The 25,315-nt window shown below is 46.3% G+C and overlaps 1 protein-coding gene across 3 annotated transcripts in view; it reads right to left on the minus strand.

Moving 5' to 3' along the window:
* LAMA3 (laminin subunit alpha 3) overlaps positions 1-25,315 on the minus strand; it is a 233,798-nt gene that overhangs the window by 64,930 nt on the left and 143,553 nt on the right. For 2 of the 3 annotated variants that reach the window (XM_024757935.1, XM_024757934.1), the window contains exons 33-41: positions 21,477-21,621; positions 20,394-20,534; positions 18,795-18,956; positions 15,827-15,925; positions 13,340-13,423; positions 11,226-11,456; positions 7,117-7,230; positions 3,298-3,407; positions 763-843 (exon numbers count right to left, since the gene is read on the minus strand). In XM_024757935.1, the coding sequence (XP_024613703.1) occupies positions 763-843; positions 3,298-3,407; positions 7,117-7,230; positions 11,226-11,456; positions 13,340-13,423; positions 15,827-15,925; positions 18,795-18,956; positions 20,394-20,534; positions 21,477-21,621 (1,167 nt within the window). Of the gene's footprint in view, positions 1-762; positions 844-3,297; positions 3,408-7,116; positions 7,231-9,804; positions 9,994-11,225; positions 11,457-13,339; positions 13,424-15,826; positions 15,926-18,794; positions 18,957-20,393; positions 20,535-21,476; positions 21,622-25,315 lie in introns of those variants that run through there. The other variant, XM_024757936.1, reaches the window with a different exon arrangement.

Consider the following 25,315-nt stretch of genomic DNA (forward strand, 5'->3'; position numbering starts at 1 on the left):
CTATAGCCTTCACAATACTTGGCAGTGCCCTGGGCATAGTAGCTAATCATGAAATACCGTTCAGGAAAAACTAAAGCTTGGCTCTGTGGCCCTTTATGATCAAGTATGTACTTTCCATGTTGTAACATGTATTCTTTTGTTTCACAAACACCTATTATATGAATAGTACCACACTAGGCACTAGGGGTTCAGAAATGAGTGAGACACAGGCTGTCCTGCAAGTGTGGGCATTAAGAGGGGTGTGTGTGTAGGAATATCTAGGGCTGCTGATATGTGCGCATGTGTAGGAGTACGCAGAGTTGTACGTTTGTGTACAGGCAAGTAGGGATGTGTATATGTGGGGGTAGGAGTATGTAGGGATGAGTTTATATGGCGGTACGAGTATATAGATACATGTTGGGGGGTATGTAGGGGTGTGCCCAGGAGTAGGGGTATGTAGGGGTATACATAGGTATGTAGAGGGGTGTTTGCTGGAGCGTATAGGACTATGACATATTGGACCTCGTTCTCAAATGGCTGAAACAGGTACAAAGCAAGAAAGAGAAGGAAGTTAATGATTTACTAAGTGAGCACACTTGTATTTTTCCCAAGAGACTTTTTTCCCAGTCTCAATGAAACCAGCAGCCCCAGCCCTAGCTCTGAGCCTCAATCCAGCAGAGCCCCACTTACAGCCAGGGTGCCTGCAGCAGCCTGCCGGAAGAGCCCACCCCTACCTGCAAGACGGGGGAGGAGAGAAGGGGGCGGGGGAGGGGCGGCACCCACCTTTCGCATTGTGTTCCTGTGTATCCAGCTTTGCAGGAGCACTTCACGTTTCCCCCAGTCACAACACAGCCGGTGGCAAAACTTGAAGAACGACAGAGAAAGCCCCAGTAAAAACATAAGCTGATGGACTTTACGCTCATTATTTTTTGCCACAAAGAACCTGACTTGCCTTAAGTGAAACTGGAAACCAAGTGTCTGGCTACCTTTTGTGTGGAGAAAATTTTGCCCATCAAGACTTGTAGAGATAATGATGAATGCCTTCAGCTGACATCAGGCAAATTTGGCTGAATAAGGACTGAAGGCATTTACTTTGTTTCATTTTTTGGCTTGGAGAAATACATTCCTTCCCTTAAGACAGAGTAAAGTAACACACTTTGGAAGAGATGATTAGACAGCATTTTTCCAGAACTAACAAGGAAGGAGTAAAACAAGTCTAGGCAGAAAAAAAAGAACAGAGAGTTCTGATTCTTTAAAGAAAAAATTTCTTCTCCTTGTTTATTCTAGTTCTTTTATACTGGGCACAATCTCTTCTGGGAAGAAACAGTGGTAGGTGGGCCAGGCCCTCAGAGCCTCAGAGGCGACTAAAGCACAGAGCATGCTCAATGCCCAGGTATTTCTGTGGGCACAGCTGTTGGTGATTTCCACACTTTTCCAATCAGGCTGTTGGAATTTCAGTTCCCTTTTAGTTCTCAACTGGTGTATTTTGAGAAGCTTCTTTTAAAAAAAAATTAAACGAAGAGACCATGAAAATGTCTTGTTCCTTATGAAACGTCTGTGACTACTGAACATTCCATGACATAAATCTGAGGGGAAATAACTCCATTTATCTTTGGCTGGTAAAAGAATTCTTATTTGGGGAGCTTCTCTTGGCCAATCAGATACAGTTACACCTCTAAAGGGACAGTTAGAAATCTGTCAGCAGTATTAATATCGCCAGAAGGAGAATTAGAAAAAATAGGGTTTTACTGATAAATCTTAGGAACTGAATGTTACTTAAACTGCACAGACGCTAGAAGCTGACCTTGATGATAGTCTCCAAGTGTGGAGACTTTGCAACTAAAGATGAACAGCTTTCCCCCCCCAAATTTCACCCCGTGAAAATCTTGCTTCTTTTTATTCTCTCTAGCTTCTGTTCTAACAAGCCTGGGCAATTGTCAAGTGATAGATCCCTTTACAAATAAAGCCACAGGACTGGGCAGGTTTAACGAGTATCAAATACACAGAGAGCAAACCAGGATGCACATTGCAAATATGCATCTCCAGAAAAGCCACATTGGGCAGGTGACCTCTGATCATTTTGACTTGGCCCATTTCTCTGCTAACTCGGCTAATATCAAGCAGCCTTGTGGTCCATAACCGTCCCAGAGCCTGTGCGCTATTGATACTTTATTGGCATCATTCTGATTTTCAAACCAAATCTTGCTTCACTTAGTTACCTGTTACATTTTGTTTGGACCGACAGTGAACATGTCATGATGAGCAAGACGATGACAAAGTGCCAAGTCCAAGCAGAACCTGGATTATCGTGAAAGGAAAATGGTGGCTTTCTACCCACAGAGTCTACTGGCCTTACTGGAGCCTGGATGACGATGCACATCACATCTCTCTGCGGCTCAGAACTGTCCTGTGGCTTCCATCACACTGAGGATAAAATCCATAAAATCCAAGTGCCTTACTCTAGCCTGGAATGTACAGGATCCGAATCCTGGTTGCCCCACCAACCTCATCTCCTGGCCGTCTCTCTCTCTCACTGCCATCCAGCCACTCGTGCTTTCTTACTGTCCACAAACCCATCATCACAGGAGCGTTCTCGTCTGTCTTTGTTTTTTTTTTCTTCCTTGCCTTGGACCCTCATCATAATGCCACAGCTTACTCCATCTCATTGTTCATTGGTCCCTGTCCAGCAACTCCAGAAAGCCCTCCTACCACCCTCTGTAAAGAATCTACTCACTACCCAGAACATAACCCTTTGATCAATGGCGTAACCTATCTCTGTCTGAAATTATACTTCAGACTGATTTGTGCGTGTATTTACTGAGTGGGATGACTACCCCTACCCCTCTCCCCATACTCTCCAGGTAAAGCCTCATGAGGTCGGCGTCTTTGCCAGCCTTCTTTACAGCAGTTTCCCCAGCATCTAGAGAAGGGCAGCCTCATCATGGGGCTGAATGAACAGCAAAAGAAAAGAGGAAAAGGCAAAACCCAGAAGCATACAACTTGGAAAGTCTGTTTTTGTCTTGGTTCTGGTTTGCATTTCTTGTTTATTCTTTTTTTTAATAGAACTGTTTTATTGAGATAGCATTCACATACCATAAAATTCACTCATCTCATATGTTCAATTCAATGGCTTTTAGTATGCTCACACAATTGTACAATCGTGACTGCAATTTTTGAGCGTTTTCATCACCCCTAAAAGAAACCTCATACCCTTCAATAGTCACTTCCCATTTCCCTCCCACCAGCCCCTCCCCAGTCCTAGGCACCCACCAAACTACCTCCTGTCTCTAATAGATTATTTTCAAACTTCCACAGTACCTGTTTGAATGAGGACACGGGCAGACCCTACAGGATCCGTGGACAGCGTTCCCATAGTAACCCTCTTTGCAGCGCTCACAGTGTTCCCCGGCAGTGTTATGATGGCAGTTCTTGGGACAGATAAAGAGTAAAATTAATAACAGCCTATTACCCTTACTGCTATTGAGATCATTGTCTTAATTACTCACACCACATACTTTTCCTATCTAGCCAATGACTGTTGGTGCTAAAAAAAGGAAGTGCCCTTCTGTTAGCTATTTGGTGTTACCATCGGGAGGCAGGATGAAATGAAGTGAAACCAGCTGGGTTCAAATCCCACTCTAACATTTAGTAGCTGTGGGATCTTGGGCAAGTCCCTTCACCTCTCTGGGCCTCAAGTGTTTTTTTTATAAATCAATATTACTGGTGGGGGCTTCCCTGGTGGCGCAGTGGTTGAGAGTCCACCTGCCGATGCAGGGGACACGGGTTCGTGCCCCGGTCCGGGAAGATCCCACATGCCGCGGAGCGGCTGGGCCCGTGAGCCATGGCCGCTGAGCCTGCGCGTCCGGAGCCTGTGCTCCGCAACGGGAGAGGCCACGACAGTGAGAGGCCTGCGTACCGCAAAAAAAAAAAAAAAAAAAAAAATTACTGGTGTGTGATTTACATACAATTCTAATTTTCTTAAAATGTACAGTTAAAATAATACCCACTTTCCAAGGCTGTTGGGAGGACTTGGGGGACCCACAGAGGGTCTCCCAGGGGTGCCAGATGAGGGTGCTGGGCAGCTTCACTTTGCTCGGCTGCCCTGACTCTCTCAGAAACATCTGTTCTTTTGAACTAAGTGTTTACCTTTCCACATTAGTTTCCTTTCTTTTATAACTCCAAATGACAATTTTAAAGAAGAACTTCCTGGAGAGAGCTATTTTAGTCCTGTCTCTACTTAGTTCTGAGCTGAAAACACTTGAGGAAACAAGAACGTGGAGAAACAAGAATTGCAGTGAGGCCACCTGTATCCTACGAAAAATCCCTCTGAACTCTGGTCCTTTATGGGGGCACAGGGAGAGGAGTGTAGAAAGGGGTTAGAACATGAGTTGCTTGATAAAGTCCCATAAGAATGTCTGAAATGCCCCTCAGCCTCAGGGGAAAGTATCTGCCCCGGAATCTGTCTTCATCAGTCCTGCAAATTTGAGGCATCTGCCTATCAGGTTTCCTTGTTTTACTGTGAATAAGTAAATGAGTGAATGAATGAATGAATCCATATCCGCCCCCACAGCACGTGCTCTCTGAACTCCACGGGACACCAAACATCTACTGGGCACGAACTAGATACCCAACTATGGTAGGTACCAGGGATGCAAAGATGGATCAGTACCCTGACTCAGGGGTAGACAGAAGCCTGTGAATAGACATCTTCAATATAATGTGGGAAAGATGATGACCAACGTGTGGCAGCATGTCATAAGAGCAGGAGGAACCTCAGGGGAGGTGATGATGCCTGCGTGGGGGACAGAAGGAGAGGACTGAGCTGGGTGGAGAAGTGTGGAAGGGCATTCTGGGCACACGGATCAGTGTGCACAGAACCTCAGTCTTACAGGAGCACAGCGGCGTGCGTGGGCAATGCGAAGCAGTTGGTATTCTTCAGGGTGAAGTGCAAGGGGGCGGGATGCGGCTGGAGAGGCAGCAGCAGATCAAGGGGGCCCTGAGGCCGCCCGAGGAGTGTGCATATCTGGCTGTGAGCCTCAGCGGAGCCCCGAGGCAGCTGTGAGTTTCAGATAAATCATCCTGGGGTCAGGGGGAGACAGGCTCCAGCAACAGGGAATAAAAAGGAGGAAAACTGAAGAGAGAGGATGAGAAGAGAAAGGGGAAGGGACTGGGAACGGAGGGGAAGATGAGGGGTGACTGGGCACAGAGGGAAGGGGACGTGGGGAGAAAGCAGGCCAGGAGAAGAGGCAGAGGCAGGGCCTTGGTGGAGAGAAGGGAGCCCGTCATCAGAGCTCCCTCCAGCCCACCGCACCCACGGGATGCATCACCACCTCCAGCTCCCTCCCCACTGGACACACACTGCTGTGCTGGCCAGGGATTGGGCTGGTTTCTTTTCACACGTCAAAGCTCATTCTTGAAACGACAGGGAGATCTGCACATGTGTGAAGGTCCCAGATTTTAAAATTGACTCTGGACCTCGAGAGGCAGAGGCCAATCTGCAGATCGTCCCATCTGCTAGTGGAAGGTGCTTGGTTTCCTCATTCCTGTTCTTTGAGGATGAGGGCTGCATCCTCGGCTCCCACACGATGGCCATGACGGAGAGCAGGGCCAGCACTCACTGCCTGCCATTGAGCGGCACCTGTGTGCCTGTACACGTGTGTGTACGTGTGTGCAGGTGCATACATGCATGCGTGCACACAGGTACATCCCCCCACGAGACAGCAAGCCTCCTGAGACTAGGGATTATGTCCGATGGCTTTAACCCCCAGCACTTTGCTCAGTCCCTTCCACGAGAGCAAATACTCAGGAAGCGTTCCCTGAATGAACTGTTTCTAGAGGCTACATGGCCATTAGGGACAAGTGTAGACGGAGCTACAAAGAAAAGTGGGAAAGAAAATCTTGTTGTTTGATTAAAACATGAATTACGACTCTCACGAGTGATCTTTTCACTGGTGGCTGAACCACAGAGAAAACTCCCTTTTTTCTTTGGCAGTTTTTATAAAGTGGACTCGACATCTAGCAACAGTTTAATGACAAGATAAGTATTTTTCATGAAATTGTCTACCTGTGTTACACACACCATACAGTATGAAACACAAACTATTATTTGAGATACCTAAGAGCTGGAAGACAACATCACCCAACATCTTTTATTCCTTTTGAACTTATAAGGTTAAAATCCTACAGAATATTCCATCAGCCTCTTTACAACAATTTCCTGTCCTGGCCTGTCCTGTCTTGCAGAGGAAGCAGCTCCCCGGGACATGCCGAATGCGCATAAAATAGCCTAGGAACTCAAAGAGCTGAAACACACTCTAGCTGCCTTACACAATGCAGAGGAAACCTGTGTCAGGAGAATGTATTTCCAAACAGCACAACGGAAGCGGGGGCTCTGGTTTCCTGGGGGCACTGGTGAGCTCTCCTTTCCTTGGAACTGTCCGTCCTCCCTCTAATCGGGGAGGCCCTGGCTACCAGGGAGAGGACCTCTGAGGACAGGGAGGAAGCCAGCAGAATAAAACCTGTTCTGCGTCAGGATGCATGAGAAAAATCTCCTGAGAATCTAATTTTCTGGGCGAGAATTTTCTAACATATTCCAAAACAAGATAGTTTTCCGGTGGCTAAGTCGTAAACCACTGGGACTCCCCTCGCCCGTCTTCCCCCATAAACCCACTGCCTTGGCAGCCGGGGCAGTAAGTGAGCGTGTGCCCTCCGCCCTTCTTAGCATCTCCTCCTCCTGTCATCGCTTTCTGGAGCTACCTGACAGCAATGAGGTCTCCTCTCGTGACCTCCTGTCACCCCAACAAAACTGGGGTCCAAAGTAGTAGCTCTGGTTTATTATACCCTGGCAAGGGTTGAGCCCCAGGATCTACCCACTGCTATCATCTAGTGAGAGAGATTTAGAATCTAAGGTATAATTTAATTGCTCAAACAGGTGTTCTCTGACGGCACACGTTAAAATGGAGGGAAAAGTGAGTGGGAAATAATTCAGCTTGGTTACCTGGAGACCCCTGGGTTCACAAGGCAACCTTTCTCTAGGGTTTGGTAGGAGATGCGACATTTGATATCTCAGGGCCTAGCAGAGGGGGATGGGGAGACATAGATTGTCTGCTGGTAGCATTAGAGCATCAATTTACTCACCATGCATATTCCCGAGCCATCCTGGCAGCGATGTGAATGTCCGTTGCAATTGCAGGGAACACACCGTCCGGTATATAAGCCTTTGTTATCCCGATAGTATCCAGGGCTACAACCCTATTTTTCAAACAGAGCATTTAGTCAATACAGAGAAAGAAATTATCATCCAAAGCAGGTGACCATTCTGACTGTCAAGGATTCCCCTTTCTATCTTGGCTCCTTTAGTTGGTATGTGGATTTCTACTTTCAAATGTGAGCCAGGTCCACTTGCTATTTTGGTCAGCTTCTCTTGTTTTCACACCATGGTAGGTGTGTGTGTTGGTGCCCTCGTTGGAGACGTGTGGTGGGGAAATCAGAGCAGGGGGAAGGGTCGGGGGGGGGAGTATGGAAGTAGGATGCCTCTCTCCTCCCACCAGTGGTTTTGAGGGCCAGTGGAGGGGTGGAGTGCTGAAAAAGCAGAGGATCAGGACCTCAGTCCTTCGGGTGAGGACCTCTGAGCAAATCCCTTCAAATTCAAGTTCTCTTTGGGTAGCCAGTCCCTCTCCAAGTGTGGGTTTGGGCTGATGGGGAGCAGTATGGGAGGAAGAGGAAAGATGGGGTTTTCACTGGGATCTATACAACAATGGCAGAACTGGTGGGACCCTTTCACTGCCACTCACTGGTGTATGGGCTACAGGGAGCCCCAGGGAAAACAACCAGCTTGCATCCTAGTACAGAACTTGGCAGGGTTGTTTGGTTCCTATTGAACACCAAGACCCAGCCTGAGGAAATCTCCGGAGTGTGGTCTCCTCTTGTTCAATACTGCTTCGATTAATTCTATCTCCACTAGTTGTCTCTTTCCAGTGTAACACACGTGATTATTTTTCATGTGGATGAAAAGAATTACGGTTTTCTTTTGATGAACGGATATTTTTTAAAAAAGATTCTAGTGAAGAATGTCCCCAAAAGAAGAAAAGCAAGTATCATTGTACCAGCCATTAAAAATTATTTACATTTCTGTCTTTAAAGAGAATGATAGGCATTTTCTTTATTTTGGCAGAGCCAATCAGTGCACTGATTAAAGTCAGGTGTTATCCCTCGTTTCTTTCAGTGATCTCCTATACAGCTTTTTTTTTAAAGCATCAGAAAAAATTAATACTTCAACGTAAAAGATCATCTTTTCTCTAATCTCTTTAAACAGCACATACGTCTATGAGACTCTGAGGTTACAGTCAAGGGAAATCTGCTCTCATTCATCCATGGCCTTAAAGGTCTCTAGCTGGCCAGGTTGGGGAGAGGAAGAAGCCAATGTGCTGGGGGAGAAAGAAGCTCACATCTTCCCTAGAGTGGAATATTCCAGTTTTGGCTAGGCGCTCCTTCCAAAAATGACACAATGATGCCAAATCGTACATAATAACAATACTATAATTTACAATATAATTTTCCCTTCAGCTATTAAGAACCACGTTTAGGCAAAAGAATGCATTGCAAAAACTTAGATTACTTTATGTGTTCTATGAATAGGCTTGTCTAAAGGAGAATCCAAATATGAAAGGAATGTTCTTGAGCTGAAAGCACGACTGAGAGATACACTTGAATGAAATTCAGCCAGTGGTGGTATGATCGTATCTGCAATCTCTACTAACAAGGGACAAGTGCCTTATAATTATCACCACATATCACATTACATGCTTATAAAACAATCCAATTTGGTAAAGAACAAATTATCCAAATAAATAAATATATCTGGTTTGATTATGACAACATGTCCAGTAAAAGCCTTAATTAAATATGCGTTGGGGGGTAGGATGGTCTATGCTGGTTCAAGTGAATCACCCATCTTAATGTGCTCTTGATTAGAAACAGAAAAGTACTCTGCAAGAGTTACACATCATGTGACTCTCAGAACATTTGTCCGTTACTGAAATATAATCATTTTCTCACCTCTATAAGGCAAACAAACTCCAGATTTTACATAAAATGCCGTTCAACTAAGTAGATTGTACTGAAGACTTATTCTAAGCGAAAATGAATGTATCCTAATATATTATTTCAGTAAAGAGGCTTTGCAACTAATCATTTTAAGTGATAATTTTTCAGGATAACTTTTCCAATAAACTTTTGTAGTACAAATGATAAAATTCTGTCTCTATCAAGTTTCCAGGGCTACTTCAGCAGCCATAGGATCTATCTCTCTGTGAATATACATGTACCATCCAGGAAGTTTAAAGACAGTGAAAGCAGAATTTATGAGTGTTTAATGTCTGGCAAATTGAAGCACGTCTGTTAGGTATTATAGAAAATTGATCTCATCACTTTCTTAAAAAGGGATTTCACTGATTCTCATGGTTAACTTTGTGGGTAATTTCTCTCCCAAGCAGAATTCGGAAGCCTATAGGCAACAGACTCTTTTGTCCTGAGGCTTGGGTTACTCTCAAAAGGGCACAAAGTTTCATAGATATTAACATCCTACAGGCGTTCAAACTCTAGCTGTCTCAGCACTTCCAGGTGGGCTGATGTTTATAGGATTTGTGGTTAACAGCTCAGGAGAGCAATCTGTCAGGCACCGTAATAAACACTGCCTGTCAACGGGATGGGGGGCCATCAGTCCTTCCTCCAGCCCACCCACTCCTCACTCATCACCCTAACTTAAAATCTCACGGAGCTGGGAACCCTTCCCCATCCCAACCCAAAATGTAAAAGGGACGTTACCTGGCTGGGTTTAAACTCCACATAACTTGCTTGCTGTTGGCTTTGACCGGGAAGCTGAGGAAGCACTACCCTTTGCTGCTGTGAATTGTATCCCAGGCACTGCCCCAGGGCTGCCCCAAAGATCCACAGCCATCCCACGCTCCGGGTGGGCCCCCTCACTGCCGGGGGCATCCTGGTCTCTGGGTGTCCTGCTGGCTGCACGCAGACCTCTGCCTCTTCCTCTTATACCTGCCCTTCCTGCTCAGTGCCCAGGCCCGGCTGACTCAGGTAAGGCAGGCTGTCTGCGGCAGGAGGCCCCACCTGTAAACTTCACCCATGAGTCAGCCTGTGAGAGAGCACACATAACAGTCCCGTGGGGAAGCGCGCCGCTCTGTAATTCCTGCCAGGTGGGGCAGGCATCACCTTCTACCCACCTCACCCCCCAGACAGCACAGGCCACTGTAAATCACAGGCTGAGTCATACGTCAAGGACACGCCCTGCCCGGAGGGTGGTAATCCAGAGGTCCCTCTTTCTCCCTTGGGCTCTGAATTTCTTTAAATCGGGCTAGAAAAAAGGGAGAAGGCAGGGGGAAGAAGAATGGAAGCACCTGGGGACTAAAAGTTACATGGCAGGAGTCCTGAGAAAACCACGGTGGCTATATTATATTTTAACCTGCAAAATATAATTTTAACCTGCAAATATATTGTATTTGCAGGTTAAAAAAGAAACTGACGTGCAGATCACCTTGGGGTTTTCTGCAATCCAGGGGTCAGGATGGAAAGTGAAGGATGTCACTAAATCCACAACCCAGGCATGCCTGGAATTCTGAGAATGACAATGCTTGCTATTTCCTGTTAATTGCACTAACCGCTGTGGGTTTTTTCCCTCTGTTCAGGAAGAGAATATTATTTGCAGTTTGAGACATGAAATGGTTTCATTTTGCGGCACCTTTTAATCACTTGAGGACAGTCAGGTTGACTGGGCCTCAAATGAGGATCTGCTGTGAGCTGGAAACTTGGACTGCAATTTCCTTTGAATAATCAGGATATTCAGTGGACTGTAACTGTTGGGGTGGGTGGTGGAGGGAGGCTCTGGATTAGAGAAAGGCTTGAGAACCCTGGGTCAGCTACTGGGAAAGCAGTGGCCCACATACTGGGATGCCCATGGGCGGGGTCCTTCCTGCTTCCCAGAATGTCCAGATTTCTGCAACCCCCAGGATCCACCGAGCTTCTGTGGCTTTCCGATGGATTTTGAGACACTTGTGATTTCTTTTTCATATTTAATACCTGCAAGTGGTCCAGGTAAGATAGAAGCTAGAGCCCGGGAGAAATTTGTTCGATGGTCAGAGGGCCCCAAATCGTCCAGCAGTGCTGGACAGCAGACAGGAACAGCAGCCACACGAGACCCTGGGGGGATTTTACGGTTTAGGAGCGTTTCCTACCTGACATGAGTCACCTGTGTAGTCAGGGGGGCAGGCACACATCTCTACATTATGTGCTTGACGTCCACTTCCTGTTTCCGAGGCCTCCTCCAGCCCCACCCCGCTCAGGGTGAGCCGCTGTGTCTCGGTGAAGTAGAGGCCCCGGAGATGCACACCTTGCAGTCTAGACAGCACCATCATCAACTCTTCCCGAGTCACGAGGGCACCGCTGCTGGCGTGTCTGAAGTTTCCCTACATGTGAAAGCAGAGAGGCAAGGTCTCCCTGTGGTAAGCTCACTCCCAGGGCCTTCAGAGCCAGCCGGCCAGAAGGAATCCAATAAAGCCATTTAAAATGCATCAGGGGAAAAATAAATAAAATGCATCAGGAAAAATACTAAAGTAAGATAGGTAAGTAGACACAGTGGATTTATATTCAGAAATCACGTGTCCTGGGTTATTTCCAAGAAGGGAGAAGGCCGCGAGGAAGGGGGAAAAAATGAAGGCAGGAAATAAGGAGCAATAAAGTGAAATCAGATTTCCCAGTGTTAGGCTTATTGTAAAAGGCACTTTTTTTTTTTTTTTGCGGTACGTGGGCCTCTCACTGTTCTGGCCTCTCCCCTTGCGGAGCACAGGCTCCGGACGCGCAGGCTCAGCGGCCATGGCTCACGGGCCCAGCCGCTCCGTGGCATGTGGGATCTTCCCGGACCGGGGCACAAGCCCGTGTCCCCTGCATCGGCAGGCGGATTCTTAACCACTGCGTCACCAGGGAAGCCCCGAATCTGAGTACTTTAAATACCTCATACAAGTGGAATCACACAGTATTTGTCTTTTTGTGACTTGCTTATTTCACTTAGTGTACTGTCCACAAGTTTCATTCATGTTCTAGCATGTGACAGGGTTTTCTTCTTTTTGAAGGCTGGATTATATTCCAGTGTATGTACATGCCACATTTTCTTCATCCATTCACCTGTCAATAGACATTTCAGTTGCTTCTACCTTTTGGCTATCGTGAATAGTGCTGCAATGAACATGGGTGTGCAAATATCTTCAAAATCCTGTTTTCAGTTCTTTTGAACATAGAGTTGACCCTTGAATAATGTGGGCGCCAACCTTATGAGCAGTCAAAATTCTGCGTATAACTTCACAGTTGGCTCTCCATACCTGTGGTGACCAATTCGGAGATTCAACCAACGGCAGATCATGTAGTACTGTGCATTTACTGGAAAAAGATTCTGCCCTTTTTCTTGAATAAATGCTTTTCAGATTCCACAAGCCTTTGGTTAACTGTCAGAGTTCTAAAATAGTTGATTTTGACCATTTCTGCCACATTGCTTTTATGGAGGAAAAACAGGTTCTTCACCATTTTTTCTGGCATCACCTCTCTCATATAAACAGAATCACATAATAGATGGGCTTTTGTGTCTTGTTTCTTTCCTTCGGTATAATGTTTTTGAGGTTCATCCACAGTGTGGAAAGTATCCATACTTTGTTCCATGTATTGCCAAATAGTATTCCATTGTATGGGTGGACCAGTACAGAAATGTTACAATGTGTCTGGGAGTTCAAGGTACTTGAAAAAGTATCACCTTGAGGATATATTTACTAATCCTCACTGGACATATTTAATAATATAATTGGAACACTCTAAAGGAATAATTGTAACCATGTAGGTTTAATACAATGCTTTATAATTTGATGAGCTTTTTCCTTCATTTAGCTATATTATTCTTACTTCTTCTGGTGTTAGATGTTTTTGTGACTTTTCTTTTTATTCACCCCAAGCATTTGTTGGACAGTCACCAGGTCCCAGGCACTGAGGGAGGCCTGAGGATGACGGGGAGCTACATCGTAGCATTCACAGACTCACAGAGTTTACAAAACAAGGATAATTAGGTGTAAAACAGGAGAGACAGTGGTAAGTGCCATAAAGATGGTGCAACAAAGCCCTGTGAGGATGGAGCCCTGTAATATTTTATATAATTTATATTTTTAATTTAGATATCTAAATTACATTTATATAAATATAGTTAATACTTTAAATTCATAAAATAAGTCAGAAAAACAACTCTGAAAGAACTAAATCGTGGGACAAAAAAGGCTCATCAAGAAGAATTTCACGTTTGCTTTTCCATTACCTCTACCACCTGCACTCGTCCATGATGCAGCCGGTCTGGCCGGGGGTCATTCGGCCCCTCATAGATGACGGACATGTGCTGACCCTGTTTAAAGAAACACATGAATGTGTTAGTGGCTTGGTTGGGATATTCTGAGGTTTATGACTGATCTAGGAACAAACGTCTATGGATCTGCATTACGTGAGATGCCTGATTCTAAAAGAGTAGCTGCAAAATGAACTGACTGGCAAAAGGAGTAGTAACGTGGAAATGGAATAATAAGCCGTAACACGGTTCATTTTCCCAAATAGGAAAAGAGGAAAATTCTCTTGACTGAAAGTGGCTTAAAAAGATGGAAACAGTTTTTTTTTTTTAAAAATGATGCTTTATAGTCAATGCATGAGGTGCTGGTTTCCTTACTCCCTACAGGACCGCATGGGTAGCGAGAAAGTGCTTTGGGGGTGGGTTAGTGGGGAGGGCGGGGAGGGTAGAAGGTTGGCGGGGCTGCCTGTGCAGCCTGCATAGATAGGGAGCAGCAGATCTGGCATATGGGGGAGGAATTAGCCCTGCAGCCCATACCCTGCAGGACCCAGCCCTGCTCACTTAGCCTCCGCACGCCCATCCCCATTACGGTGGCTCTCGAGGGTCCAACAGGAGGGTCAGCACCCACAAGCAGCACGCTCACCCCACACCCACACACACAAGTACAGCTTTTCTGTTGTAGCACCAAACCCCAAAGGGTTTCATTCATTAGAGCCAGTTTTCAGAAAGAAAAGCATTATCTGCGATCACTAATTGAAAACCTTAATCTAAGAAACGTGCCCATAGGCTTTTAACTTCAGTGGTTTGGAGCAAAGCAGCGGAGTAAATGTTTCATGAGCCTAAATTACTTTCCATGTTTGAAGATAAATTAAGAAGAAATTTTGGTCATCACTTCTCCATGAATTCCAACAGTCTGCATTAAAATATAGGCATACTAATGGCCTGAATTTGAGATGCTCTGCAAAAATAATGAAGCTGAAATACAACATGTCATAACAGTATTCTTATCATGGAACTATTTTTCCGTAGACTATAACTCTGAAATCTTGAGTGCTTCCTTTTCAAGTTGTTTTGCAAAGGTTCCTTTGAGAACCTTTTAAAACAACAGTTCAATACACTTGGGTGCCAGTAGAAACAAAACACAACACGGCCACGCCTGAACACAAAAAGCTACCAGAATGCGAGGCCCTCATCTGGGATGAGGCATGTGGGATTTTCCAGTCCCCTCTTATACCGTGAATGACACAAGAAAACCCTTCAGGAAGCTGGAATTGCAGCGCATTAATTACAGCACAAGTTCAGGCTACGGCACCTCACCCCATGTGCGAGGTTCTGTATGTTGTAGGCGATTCAATGCAGGATGTGATATCACCCCTTACCTCAAGGAGATTTTCTAGATTGCAGTTCTGGACTGTGTGCCCGGCACATAGCATGTGGGTGTCACTTCTCTTCTCAGAAAACCAAAGGGGCTCCCTACTGTCTACCTCAGGCCAAATTCCTCATCATGGCATTAAACACCCCACTTCCTACACTTCCGGGCTTGTTTTCAATGGCCCGGCACGTGCTGATAACACAGCCAACTTGGACTGCTCACCCCTGGGGCGCTGCTCCTCCGTCTAGGTTCAACTTAGTCTCTGCCAGGGAAGGGGAAGGGTGTTTCTCCTCTCACGCTCATTCTTAAAGGTGTGGCTGAAAACTAACCTTTTCCATGAAGTCTTCTGAGGGCACCGACTACATAAAACCCCACTTGGACTCCAGCTCCCACAGAGTCTTGTCTGGACTTTGTCTCAAAGGCTTACTGTTCAGTGGACTGTAGGTCTTTGGTCATTTCTCTCATCTCCCCTCCAGGTTACACTTTTTTTTTTTTTTTTTTTTGCAGTACGCGGGCCTCTCACTGTTGTGGCCTCTCCCGTTTCAGAGCATAGGCTCCAGATGTGCAGGCTTAGCAGCCATGGCTCACGGGCCCAGTCGCTCTGCGGGACATGGGATCCTCCCGGACCGGGGCATGAACCCGTGTCCCCTGCATCGGCAGGCAGACTCTCAACCACTGCGCCACCAGGAAAGCCCCTGGTTACACTATTTTTTTGAGGACAGGGATTACCTGTCCTTTACGAGCCCAGCAATGTGACTTTGCAAACAGGGAGGTCTCAAAAATGTGAGACAAAATTGAAAGATAGAAACATAAAACAAGTTTACGATGAGGCAGTGATTGTGAGACGCCAAGTGAGAGATGGTTAAGTTCTTTGGAAGGGAAGAAAAGAGAAACCATTTGGGGCTGGGATGGTTAGGGACCAAGGATCCTGAGGACGTGCTACATGCTCTAAACTTCCCTTTGAGTCTCTACAAAATATTGGAAATGACTTAATCTAAACTTTCTGTAGGCCACTTGTCAAGATGTCCGAAAACTGGATCGGCACCAACTGCAACCGCCACTTTCTGCTACTTGGGTCGTGTTCTGACACCTACGGTGAGCTGCACATCTGGCTTCTTTTCCAGAAGAACCATGTCACCAGGCAGTCCAAAGGACTTCATTTGGTAGGTGAGGTAGCCACCATATGAGGAAACCTGAAATTGAAATAGTAGGATTAATAGCACAAGCATTAAAAGAGAACATGGCAACATTAACTCATCTACGAAGTACACTGGCACAGAGATCTGGAAAGATACACAATCAGCCTGTTAACAGTGGTCATTTCTACTGAGTGGAATTGAAGATGGCATTTTAACTTTCTACTTTCTGCCATTTTATATCAATTAAAATGTTTAACATGAACATGATTGAGTTTCACAAGCAAGAAGATACTTCTGTTAAAAAGAAAAATAGTCACGCAGAAACAAATAAGATCCTTTTATTCTAGATGATGACTAAACCAAAATGTCTATTTAATCCGCGGCTATTCTAAGAAATCTAGGCCATTGCTTTCCTATTTAATGGAGAGACTTGATTAACATCTATCGGTTACAAAATGAACCTCTAAAAATAAATTGTCAAAAAAAAACTTCCCGGGCTTCCCTGGTGGCACAGTGGTTGAGAGTCCGCCTGCCAATGCAGGGGACGTGGGTTCGTGCCCCGGTCCGGGAAGATCCCACATGCCACGGAGCGGCTGGGCCCGTGAGCCATGGCTGCTGAGCCTGCGCGTCCGGAGCCTGTGCTCCGCAAGGGGAGAGGCCACAACAGTGAGAGGCCTGCGTACCACAAAACAAAACAAAACAAAAACACAACTTCCCCTGAAGGCACATGGTGAATATTTCCTAAGTGATTCTGCATTCTCCTAGATGCATAAGCCATGTCCGCCTGTACCACCAGGTATACGGGCCTCCTCTCAGTGCTGCCTCCGCAGCATGACGGTGGTGGAAACATGGAGGTGAATGATCATGGGTTTTTTAGACAGCGACTTCACCTCTGGTCCCTGATATCTCCCACCATTAAAGTAAAAACTGATCAAGAAGGAAGGAGTGACCAAAGGATGGAAATCAGAGGCAACATCATCTCAGGGAAGGCAGACAAAATACCCTTACTGGAGATGCACATAAGCTGGAGCAGGGAGGAGGGGCAGCCCTTCAGGGCTCCCAATCCACTGAAGTGCCTCCCTAGAATCTACAGCCTGCACAGCTTCACAGAGTTTTGACCTTGGAATCTGGAATTATTCCAAGGTAACATCTTGAATCATCTTATTGAGATTAAGTTTTGCCTTTTTGATGGACTGAGGAGGTTAAAAATATGTCTACGTATCCTTTGATATTCTTGCTTTCAAGAGGTGGAGCTTAATTCTCCCGGAGTGTGAGCTGGGTTTTGTGACTGGGTTCTAATGAACAAAATACGTTAGAAGTGACGGTGTGTCATTTCTGAAATTAGGTTACAAAAACGTTGTTCTCCCTCCCTGTCTCTCTCTCTCCCCTCCCACCCACCTCTTTCTCTCTCCCTCATTTGCTTTGGAGGAAGCCAGCTGCCATGTCATGAGGACCCTCAGGCAGTCTACGGTGGGCCTCACGTGAATAGGAACTGAGGCCTCTGACCACCAGCCAGCCAGGAACACTGGCCTGTTGACAACCACGCCAGTAAGCTTGGAAGTGGATCCTCCAGTCCCAGATGCCTGCAGCCCTGGCTGACATCTTGACCACAACCGCATGAAAGACCCTCCACTCCTGAGCCATCCACTCCTGGATTCCTGATCCATGGAAACTGGGCAAGAAAATAATGGTCCGTTGCTTTAAGCTTCCAAGTTTGTGGGTCATTTGTTAGCCACGACTAGATGACCAGTTAAGTACAGGGCTCGCCATGTGGACGTGAAGAGGCATATCACATGAGGGAGAAGTGGGGTTATACGAGAGGAGCAACATTCCCCATACTCAGAGGTCAAAATCCATAGTCCTTCAACCTGAAGACAGAATCAGAGAGCTCAGGCTGACAAGGGACGAATATTTAGTCATTGTAGATGTGAGACTACGGCATCGCCTGGGCTGGGCTCTGTGAAATCCACCCTTTCTCCAAAGCTCTATCCTGGGCCACCAGGTGCATATATCACCTGAGGATGTTTCTACTGGATGCTCACACTTCTGTCCGTATAAATGAGTGTAGGTGGTCAGATCCTGGAATAATAATTTACGCAGCAAAGGAAAAGCAACTCCTTTATAAGCTCCCCAAGGAGCATCTAACCACACGTGACTCCCAGTCTCCCAGTTTATCCCTCTTCTCCCCCTTCCCCCCTTGGTAACCATAAGTTTGTTTTTTACATCTGTGACATATACGCACTACTACATATAAAATAGATAACTAATAAGGACCTACTGTACAGCACAGGGAACTCTACTCAACACTCTGTAATGACCTATATGGGGAAAGGGATCTAAAAAAAGAGTGGGTACATGTATATGTATGACTGATCCACTCTGCTGTACACCTGAAACTAACAACATTGTAAATCAACTATACTCCAATAAAAACTTTAAAAAAAGAAATAAAATGTATTCATAACCACACGTGACTCTACTAATGAAAGCCGTGCTGTCCCTGGATCCTGTGCTTCTTTTAATAAGCTCATGAGTAACTTCTCAGCTTTTGTTTTCCTGACAAGGGGCCTTCTTCTGCTTTAAAACAAAGAATTCTCAGCATTGGCATTTCAAAGCATACGTGTGCCATTCGCAGCAGATATTATTTAAATGGTTATTTCCCCAGAGTAAATTTCTTTGGCATTAAGTGAAAATCAGGAAGAACCTGGTGCAGGATTTCCTTTGTTGGTCAGCAACCATGTGGGCCCCTGAGGCCCATACACCCTCAGCCTCTCCATCTTCTGCATTTGTGATTAACCGAAGTTCTTCAGTTTTAGTAAACCTGAACTTCCAGAACCTTCCTTCCAGACATCCAGTAGATGATGCCCGTGCAGTGATGGAGGAGGTCCAGCAAGAGCGTGGGAGAACAGCAGGACATGGTTACCTTGTCCCCCAGGTAGGAAGCAGGGGCAACCCACGACGCGCTGTGAACCGTTGAGGGCAGCTCCTGGAGGTCGGCCACCACGCTGTTGCTGCCCGGGTTGAAGGAGATGGGGATGTCCACTCCGTCCGCCGTCTCCAGGCGCCAGCCCATCATATCCACAAACTGAAACACAGAGGCAACGGATGGAAACGTGTGCCCATGGCGTCTTTGGTGATGGTTGAATTATGCAGAGTAGAAAGAGCTGTGGGGCAGCCACCTTACTTCAAAGGCTTCCCTCCAGTATCTCCTCTCGTGTCTGACTCCAGTGAGGGAGCCCACTCCCACTCAGCACCCACCTGACCCATCACAACTAGGAATTCTCAAAGGGTAGCGACCAGATGCACGTGGGACTCATCCTTGTAGCCCAGCACGCATCCTGGTTCCTGACATTTCGTAGGTGTTCAAAAAATATTCAAATAATACACAAATAAGGCTGTGAATAATAACTAGGACTGTGGGCACATTTTAATGGTGAGCTCCTTAGAAAATGTGATGTGGAATACAGTGGACTGCTGTCATTATTTTTCTCTAAATGGAGCGTCAAAATTATTATTATTTTAAAATATTTATTTACTTATTGGGCTGTGTTGGGTCTTAAGTTGCGGCAGGCAGGATCTTTAGTTGCAGCATGAGAACTCTTAGTTGTGGCATGTGGGATCTAGTCCCCTGACCAGGGATTGAAACCAGGCCCCCTGCATTGGGAGCATGGAGTCTTAGCCACTGGACCACAAGGGAAGTCCCAAGGAACATCAAAATTAAATATTCCCCAGATCACAAAGGAAGCCAGGAGTTAAACTATGAGGGGAAGAAAAAGAAGGAACAAGACATAGAGTCAGAATAATGCTTCTGGGTTCCCCTGAGGGTAAGAAGAGGAGACTTCAGGGTGGATTTACAAACTAATTTTTTTTTTCCCCATTACAAGCCTGCATTCCTTTCAGGAGGCAGGCAGTAAAATAGAGAAAATAATATTTCTTTGAATACTTGCTGGAGATTAAGACATGTCACACAAGAAAGCAAGCATGCGACTAATGGTTCATGGAATCCTGAAGGCAACAAAAGTTTTAGTTTCCTGGAGTTAATTTTAAAACAGGTGAGAAGGAAAGTAAAACAGGAAGATAAGCAGATAAGAAGAAATGAGGGGCAAGAACAACTAACTCCATTTATTTAATGAGTTTTTATTGAGCATCTACTATGTTCCAGATCCTGCTCAAGGCACTGGGATTGTATCAAGGAGCTTACATGTGAGCGGTGGAGAAAATAGATATGTAATAAACAACCTTTAGAACTGTGATACACGCTATGAAGTACACAGAGAAGGGTGAAGCCACAGAGTGAGGGATGGCATCTCTAAGCACTTGAGCAGACAGCTGATGAACTGAGGGACATGAGGACATCTGGGGACAGAACACTGCAGGCTGAGGACCAGCAAGCACAACGCTTAACATTCTAACCAAGCAAGATGCTAAAAAACCCCACAACCCTTCACGTTTCATGCCAATGCATTACTTCCTCATTTGGAAGTACTAAATAAAAACAAAAGGAGTCTAATGCCCTGCCTACCTTAGCTCTCCTCTTATGTGAGCTGTGACAACGATGACTGACACCGAAACAAAAGCAGCTGGTACAACCTTTGGGGTTCGCTGGGTCCAGGTAGAATGACCCTTCCTGACACACGTTACATTCTGTACCTTCCACATTTTCCTATTGAAGAAAAACATGAAACAAGAGGTCATTCCTTCTAAAGTTTCTCTGATTGAAGAGAGCTACATGCACAAATTAAGTATCAACATAAGATGACAGAACATGGATGCTAACAAAGCATCCAAAGTTACATGGCTGTTAAGCTTTTTACCACATTAATTATTTACACTTTTTTTTTTTTGCGGTACGCAGGCCTCTCACTTCTGTGGCCTCTCCCACTGCGAAGCACAGGCTCCGGACGCGCAGGCTCAGCGGCCATGGCTCACGGGCCCAGCCGCTCTGTGGCATGTGGGATCTTCCCGGATCAGGGCACGAACCCATGTCCCCTGCATCGGCAGGCGGACTCTCAACCATTGCGCCAGCAGGGAAGCCCCTCACATTAATTATTTAAACTTTTATATCATGTACAAATGGAAGAGAGGATTTCCTAAATTTCATAAGATGCCCTTTGGCAACCTGAAGGTAGAGAAACAGCACCAGAAGGATTCACAATATGGGGGGAAGGGGTTCATCCCACTTACTACCGCTTTAGAACATCCACTGGGACTCGGGGGCTCTCCTACACCCTGCAGAATGCCTTGGAGCAGAGATGATTAACCTGGGGTGCATGGGGCAGGAATAGGCTTCAGGGGAACCATATACCTCTTGAAACTATAGACAAACGTTTGTGTCAATTTTTCTGAAGACAGTATATATCTGTCATCAGATTTTTAAGGAGGTCTGTGGCCTCTTCAAAGGACAAGAGCAGTGCGGGGGTGGGGGGGAGGTCTTCGCTTCTAACTATTTCTATCCAATGAGAATGACTAGAAAATGCTATAGTCATTATGGAAATCTATCTTGGGTCAATCCCATTTCCCACCGATTTTTATACAATGACTCAGTATGAAGACCCTCCACAATGGTCAGTGGCCAACGTCTGCAGCGTTGCACATTCCGTCTTACCTTGCAGAGACAAGACCCTGTCCCCAGGTCACAGCCTGCTGGCTCAGTCCCATCTCTGTTGCATTGGCAGGGGAGGCACTCAGGGAAGCGGTAGAAGCCGGAAGCACACCGGTCACACTGCCGCCCTGTGATTCTGGGCTTGCATCTGTACTTAAGCAAAGGAAGCAAACGTCCTCATCATCTTTCTACACACACTTCTAAAGCCGACCTGCACTGCCGCAAAGCAGTTGCTGTATGAAGCCAGTTAAATAGACACAGGGCCTGTCCACGGGGTGCTAGCGTCCAAGGCAGAATGGAGAGAAGCGGATACAAGGCACTCACACAAAATAGCTCAAGGTGACCGTCATCCTGATGACGAAATGGGTCAAAAGATACACACTTCCAGTTATAAAATGAACAGGTCCTGGGATGTCATGTACAGCATGGTGACTATAGTTAATAACATCGCATTGCATTATTTGAAAGTTGGTAAGAGTAAATCTTAAAAATACTTCTCATGAGAAAAAAAAATTTGTAACTATGTACGGTGACGGTGACGGGTAAGTCTAACTAGACTTACCGTGGTGATCATTTCGCAATGTATACAAATAGTGAATTATTATGTATACACCTGAAACTAATATAATGTTACACGTCAGTTATACCTTAATTAAAAAAAAAACAATGACCATCATTGATGTGATTCCAAGGGCCAGGCTTGGTACTAGGCTCTGGGGTGCACAGAAGGACACAGTCCCTGGGCCTGAGAGCTCTTAAGTGTTGAGGTGGAAATGTGAACGATATACACACAGGATCTAAACAGGGGTTAGAGGGCCAGCTCGGACCCAGCATCCCTGGGGGAGGTGATGCCTGAGCTGAGTGTAAAAGGCCAAATGTCCCGGGGGTAGGAGGTGGGACAGGCGTTCCAGACAGCAGGAACAGGGGGACACAGCTTGGCATGTGCAGGGAACATAGCGGGTGCTCCTGGAGCAGGGGTATGAGCAGGGATGCTGAACCACGAGCCTGGAGAGGCGGGAGGGGGCCGGCTCATGTGGACGGGGGTGCTGGCCATTGTGACACTGTCCCGGGGCCCTGGAGCGCGGGGCTGAGCCCTGCACACTGAAGGCGGACTGGCCGGAGTTTCACCCCAGCTCTCACATGTATTAGACACAGTGTCTCAGCAAGTTATCCAACTTCTCAAGGCCTTGCTTTCTCGTCTTAGGGAGACAGGAAGCAGTAGCCGCTGCCTCCCAGGACCACCGTCATCTTGGAAAGCTTTCAGAGAGGAAGGAGGGCAGCTGGCTGTGTGTGAAGGACTGAGCTGAGATCGGTTCCACAGCAGGTAGATGAGGGGGCTGAACGAGGGCAGAGGTTCTCAGTATGGATGGGGGGATGGGTTCCAAACTACCTTAGCGGGAGGATGCTGGGGCTCATCATGGTCTGGGTGAGACGACAGAAGGCAAGGAGGACCCCCAGTGGTCTGGCTGGACAGTGGAGCAGGGAGGGAGGCGGGCAACGGCCTGTGTGGGGCTGGGCTCCAAGGAGGCTCCAGGGAGCTCTGAGCACAAGAGTGGCTGAGAAAACACTAGAGGCTTCTCAGGGCTGAGAAGCCCAACACCCGAGACGTGAGGAGAGGAAGTGGCAGCTTGGTCACTGAGCTCCACAGCTGAAGCCTGATGGATCTACATACTGATTTTTTCTTGTGGGTCCGAAGAAAGTATTTGGAAATCTGCTTTCTATTAGACTGTTAGGAGTACAATCTGATTTGAAATATTTTATCGTTAACTTGCTACCAAATGTAAGCTATCACCTATCTCACTCGAGGATAATGAAGATATGGTATCTATATACAATGGAATACTACTCAGCCATAAAAAGGAATGAAATCTTGTCATCTGCAGCAACATGGATGGACTTGGAGAGCGTTCTGCTAAGTGAAGTAAGTCAGACAGAGAAATGCAAATACTGTATCATCTCACTTATATATGGAATCTAAAAAATACAACAAACTAGTGAATATAACAAAAAAGCAGCAGACTCCCAGATATAGAGAACAAACTGGTGGCTATCAGTGAGGAGAGGGAAGTGGGGGAGGAAGCGGTACAAACTATTATGTATAAAATAAGCTGTAAGGATATATTGTACAACACCAATATTTTATAGTAACTGTAAGTGGAGCGTAACCTTTAAAAAGGGTGAATCACTATAGTGTACACCTGTAGTTTATATAATATCGCGCATCAACTATACTTCAATTAAAAAAATAATCTCACCCCAGGGACCATCCCCAAACAAGACAAATATAACTTTATATCCCAGTAAGTTTGCCTTTGGCAAATATCTGCTTAAAATTAAGAAAAGCATTCTGTACGTGATTAAGAACACAAACTTGGGACCAGGTGGCCGAGGTTTGAATCCCAACTCTGCTACTTACAGGAAGCTCGAGCAATTAATCTCTTTACAACTGACTTTCCTCATCTGTAAAAGTAGCTCATAATACCCACTTCATAGGATTACCGTGAGAACTTAATAAACATCTAAAAACCTTAGAAGAGTGCCGTGCACATGTAAGTATTTGCTATCATTACTCCTGTTACGGTATCAGCTAAGGGGAGCAGATGTGTTTCCCTTTATCCCACTCACCACAGCTAAAAAGACAAAATCACTTTTACCTGCAAGGCCTGCTGACCGGGTCAAATGTCATTCAGCACAGCCCCACCCCCTCATCTCCCTCCCTACCTGATACCTGCACGGACTGTTTCCGTGAGGAAGAAAAGTATTCTCCAAATCACACCTCTTGTGCTTTAGGTGGAAGGTGGAAGCAGTCTGCTTGGAGTGATTGCTGCAGACTCGGGACTGCAAACTCTGGAAGAGGTCAGGGACCCTCTGGGAAGCTGGAGAAACTATGGGCCATCTCAGGAAAGTACTTCCACCCACTCACAGGTTATATCACCTCTCTCTCTCTCTCTCTTTCTAGCACTCACAATTTTGTTCCTAGGCCCAGGTTAATAACAACCTACTCTCTTCTTGTGAATCCCAAACTAAATGCAATCACGGGCCAGCAGAAAATGGACTGTTCCCAGATGACTCCCTATTTCCGGAGCACAAGAACTCTGGTGGGTGCGAGATGGGAAGGGAGAGTACAGATAACCCCTCCAAATAAAATTGTCTGGAAGAAGAAACCTAGATCAGAGGAGGAACTTTGGCAATGACCCGACTCAGCCTGGGCGTTCACTGCTCGTCCCACCGGCAGTGAGGAAAAGGATGCTGTGCTCAGGGCTCTTGTCACAAAGTGCCATCCAGGCAGCTTGTCGTCCTGAAGTCCAGGACGCTTCTTTTAGCAAACACACAGGGCTGCTGGCCAACCTGTGCATTCACGGAAGGCTGGTGCCCACGAGCCTCTCACACCCTGAGTGCCTCCGGGGGACAAGTGACCCTGAGCGTTGACCTGGACCCGGGCCTTGAAGGTGAGGACAGGCAGACGGGAGCCTCTTTCTTATATTTTTACTTCACCGGAAAAGAAAGGAAGGGGAGTATTTTGCAGGGTGGACAGCTGCGCAAGCCACTTGTCGAGACCAGGAGAAACGTCTGCCTGTTTACTTCAGGGCGTCCGTGGGATGACGTGGTGGGAGGGAGAGCTGGGCAGAGAGGGTGTAACCGCGTCGGTAACATGGGATGAAGCGCTGAGCCTCACTCAGCACGTAGGTAGCAGCCGAGCACAGGAGAGTGGATAGAAAAAAGCAAAAAGCTGAACAGAGTGATAGCAGCAGTGGCCTGGGAGCTGAACCCCAGGACCCCGGGTGGGACTGATGGGCAAGGGTTCACCACAACATGGAAAATACGATGTCTGGATTCTGTGT

Source organism: Neophocaena asiaeorientalis, unplaced genomic scaffold (genome assembly GCF_003031525.2).
Source record: "Neophocaena asiaeorientalis asiaeorientalis breed wild unplaced genomic scaffold, Neophocaena_asiaeorientalis_V1.1 scaffold142, whole genome shotgun sequence".
Lineage (NCBI taxonomy): Eukaryota > Metazoa > Chordata > Mammalia > Artiodactyla > Phocoenidae > Neophocaena > Neophocaena asiaeorientalis.